General features: G+C 31.0%; 1 protein-coding gene across 1 annotated transcript in view; it reads left to right on the top strand.

Moving 5' to 3' along the window:
- The window catches only part of LOC117120538, a 45,029-nt gene that overhangs the window by 19,696 nt on the left and 21,576 nt on the right, over window positions 1-3,757 (top strand). The window contains exons 25-30 of the mRNA XM_033265556.1: window positions 142-259; window positions 681-826; window positions 998-1,131; window positions 1,940-2,209; window positions 2,888-3,145; window positions 3,310-3,464. Of these exons, the coding sequence (XP_033121447.1) occupies window positions 142-259; window positions 681-826; window positions 998-1,131; window positions 1,940-2,209; window positions 2,888-3,145; window positions 3,310-3,464 (1,081 nt within the window). The remainder of the gene's footprint in view (window positions 1-141; window positions 260-680; window positions 827-997; window positions 1,132-1,939; window positions 2,210-2,887; window positions 3,146-3,309; window positions 3,465-3,757) is intronic.

The raw sequence follows: 3,757 nt of genomic DNA, 5'->3' as shown, positions 1-3,757 counted from the left end.
ATATATTTATATATTTATATATATTTATATATATATATATTCATTTATGTATATGTAAATTTATATATATATATAAATTTATATATATATATATAGGGGCCTATATATATATGTATATTTAAATGCAAATTTATTTTATAGTTATGAGATTGCCGTTGGAAGTGAGATTGGAAAAGCGGATATCAAAAGTTTTGAATTGGTCTCACCATCTCTCACTTACTATACAATCACTGGTTTAGACCTTAGTGAAGTTCGTCAGGTAACAATACAATATATAGCTCTATGTTGGTCTACTTTAACAATTTCAACATAAATTTGAACAGGCCTATTTCAGATTCTTTGTGATAAATATTATATTTAAAAAAAACACCAGAAACATTTTTAAGTTGGCTATATGTAAATTTTGACTTAAAATTAAATAAATATTATCAGAATTAGGAGTCGCTATCAAAAAGCAATAGGTCTATTGTACGACGTTGTTAATGGTAGCCATATTTCTTTTGAGAATAAACCAATTATTATTCCAAACATTTTGGAAATTTATAATATGATGTGTTTGTAACCTTATATTTATCATGTTTTATATCCTATAAAGGTTGTAACCTTACCACACAAAAAAATAGAAAAAAAGAGGCTCTTTAAATAATAATAATAATATAAATGTGAATTTATTTGTTAAGGTTTTTGTAATGATTAAGGGAACAAATGCAGCTGAATTGTCTACTGTTGCTATGTCAAATGGCGTCTTCATAAGTCGCGTTTCCAGTGGTCTTGATCCACTCAAACGCCCAACAGTAAACGACGGAAATTCGACATCTACAGACATGTAAGAAATTCATTAGAATTGTAGAAACGTTAAACATTAAAAAAAATGTTTTTACGACAATTTATTTTACAATAACTATACATACCTTGACAAATAAAATCGAATGTTATAGGCTTATTTAACTTGGTGTTGTGTTACGTTCTAGTCATTTGCAATATCTTATACACTTAGTGACTTTCAAGCCGATGCTCACGAAATTCGAGCTACATGGAACTTCAATGGCGATCCTTGCCCAATTGTAAATTGCGAATGGGCGATAAAAAGAATAGATGGGATGTCAATACAAGAATTCGTGTCTGTTTCAAGTAAGCTTACGACAAAAATTTATACAAACTAATTATATAGGAACTTCAGAAAATACCAAGTTCACCAACTGTTTTTGTAGTTAAAGCATTCCTAAGTTTAGTCTAATAAATTAAAACAATAATAATCATACTAATACTTATAGTGATAATAATTAAAATAGTATATCATACTAATAATCATTAAATTAATCATAACAGTATTCGTAATAATACTTATAACGATAATAATATTCACATGGTAATCTATTAAGAATCGTTATTCCAGAATTTTATAGACAAATCAGTAAGGCATAAATTTCCATAAAATTTGGAGGCCTTAAAAACATAACAACAATATATATATATATATATATATATATATATATAGAGAGAGAGAGAGAGAGAGAGAGAGAGGGAGAGAGAGGGAGCGAGAGAGAGAGAGCATGATGTACTGTCTCTTATACACATCTAGATGTGTATAAGAGACAGATATATATATATACATATAAAGGAACTCAATCACTGACTTTTGTCATGCTACAGGAAAGCATTATTTAATACAAGTACGACAGACGTGCTAACCGTGAAGAAATGGCATTGTCTGAAAACATTATTGTTTACAGACAATGCCAAGCTCTCCTAGAATGATACAAATGTATAGCCAGGAAAGGTTGCATTGTACATAGCATGAAAATAAAGAAACTGTTTTAATACAGTAGTAAGAAATATTAACAGTAACTTTAATGGTAAGTTTGTTTTGAAATTAGAAAAAAAAAATATCAGAATCAAGCTTCTTATTATTTCACATTAAGTTCTAATCTATTTTCAGCAAAAACTTTAGGAATGAATGAAGATATGAACATGTTAGATGGAGAGACATACTACAGCATTGTGCGAGTTACCAATATTCTAGGCTATATTCAAACGATTAGGACAGACGGCGTAACACTTCGCTTACAACCAATTTTTCCAGGCCGTGTATATGATGGTGGTGTGCTAGGATTTGATTTAAATGAGCAAGCATCAATTACAACTCTTTCAGCTAATTGGGACGGTTTTGGTGACGACAATCAGAAAAATGATGTCCTTATTCAAAATGGTAAATATAGTTAATGATAACTGAGATTAGCAGGATCAAGTTGTAGGGATTCCTGCAAACTGAGATGACGAACGTGTTAAAGGTGCAAGTCTTGGGAAAAGAAAAAGAGGAGTGCAGTATAACCGATTCTTTGCTAAATGTAAGGAGAGGAAATTTGGAAAGATACTGTCGAGAGCTGTCATCTGTACAGGATAAATAGGCCTATCCTTAATTTTAAATTTACTTAAGAAGAAAATGTGAATCCCATCCGCTGCTCAATTCAGGATTCCGAGTCCCAGGATTGATTGGATTATTAACTTGCTAAAAAAAACGCATGATGTTGTTTTAAAAAATAAATAAAAAATATTCAAGATTTTTACATGCGAGAGTGTTAAAGTCAGTTTAGTTTTGTTGACTGAAAAGAACACAACTGTATATGGCCATGAAGTAATATAATTTTTAAATTTTAAATACTGTAGTTCAATATCTAAGATCATGTACACTAGAAATAAAGCAAGATCGGGATTCTAATGATGCATCAAAATTGCATAAAATTGCTGGGTTTAAGAATATTTCCACGTTTTCAGGGGCACTTATTCAAACGGGGCGCCTATTCGCGCGAGTACGGTAATCATAAAGTTCATGGTTTAGTTTTAGGGCTTATGATAATAACGTCAATTATTGTGTAATTTGATTTAGGTTACACTTCAAACAATGAAAAACAACTCATTGAATTTTACACCATTGCCGTTGGTACCGATCGCAGATACTCTAAAACACGTGCCGACATTATACCATTCACAAACGTAGAGTTGAACACCGTTTGGACTTTCACTGACTTATTATTGGCAGAAGATGCAATATATTACGTCACTGTTCGCGCCCATGGAGGTAACCTAGCATTTGCCGAAGTTACATCAAATGGTATCCGTGTAGGTAATGGGCTTGGAGTTGAAGGTGAGTATGCAATAAATTCTAAACGTCTTTATAACTGAATATGAAAAAAAAACATTGTTTTTCCCGAATTTGATTTTAATCCTAAAAACATTATGTTTAAAGTGTAAATATTATTTGCTATGTTTAGCAAATAACTGATGCTTTTTTTTACACATTGATTTCAGGTGGAAAAATTGAAACCAGAAACTTTATCAATCAAGATTATGAAACAAGCTTTTCATGGTCCAAGTTTCTGTCAGATCAGCCCATGTTTTTCTATATGTACGGCATTTCGAGTCAAGAGAATTCCACAACAGTTGAATGCGACCAATTGCAGCAGGTTTGTTAAATATATTGATAATTAAAATGTAACCTATTGTGTTTCGTAAAAGATTAGACTTATTATAGTGGGCTTATCTACATAAAATAATATATATATTTATATAAAGTTAAATAATTATAATATGTATTGGATTGAAACAGGGAGAAGTAAGCAAATAATTTTGTTAAAACCCATCATCCATATTTAAGCCAATGACAAGTTTGCCGGTTACCGACGCATTGGAAGCAATATTGTTTTAGCAGTGGTAAAAAGTCCAAGTTGTATCTTGCGATTTGAGCCCAGAGTTTGGA

Source organism: Anneissia japonica, unplaced genomic scaffold (genome assembly GCF_011630105.1).
Source record: "Anneissia japonica isolate Jap-2015-1 unplaced genomic scaffold, ASM1163010v1 scaffold287917_len653891_cov171, whole genome shotgun sequence".
NCBI lineage: Eukaryota > Metazoa > Echinodermata > Crinoidea > Comatulida > Comatulidae > Anneissia > Anneissia japonica.
The sequence above is the reverse complement of the archived record's forward strand: the minus strand, read 5'-3'. Positions and strand labels throughout refer to the sequence as shown.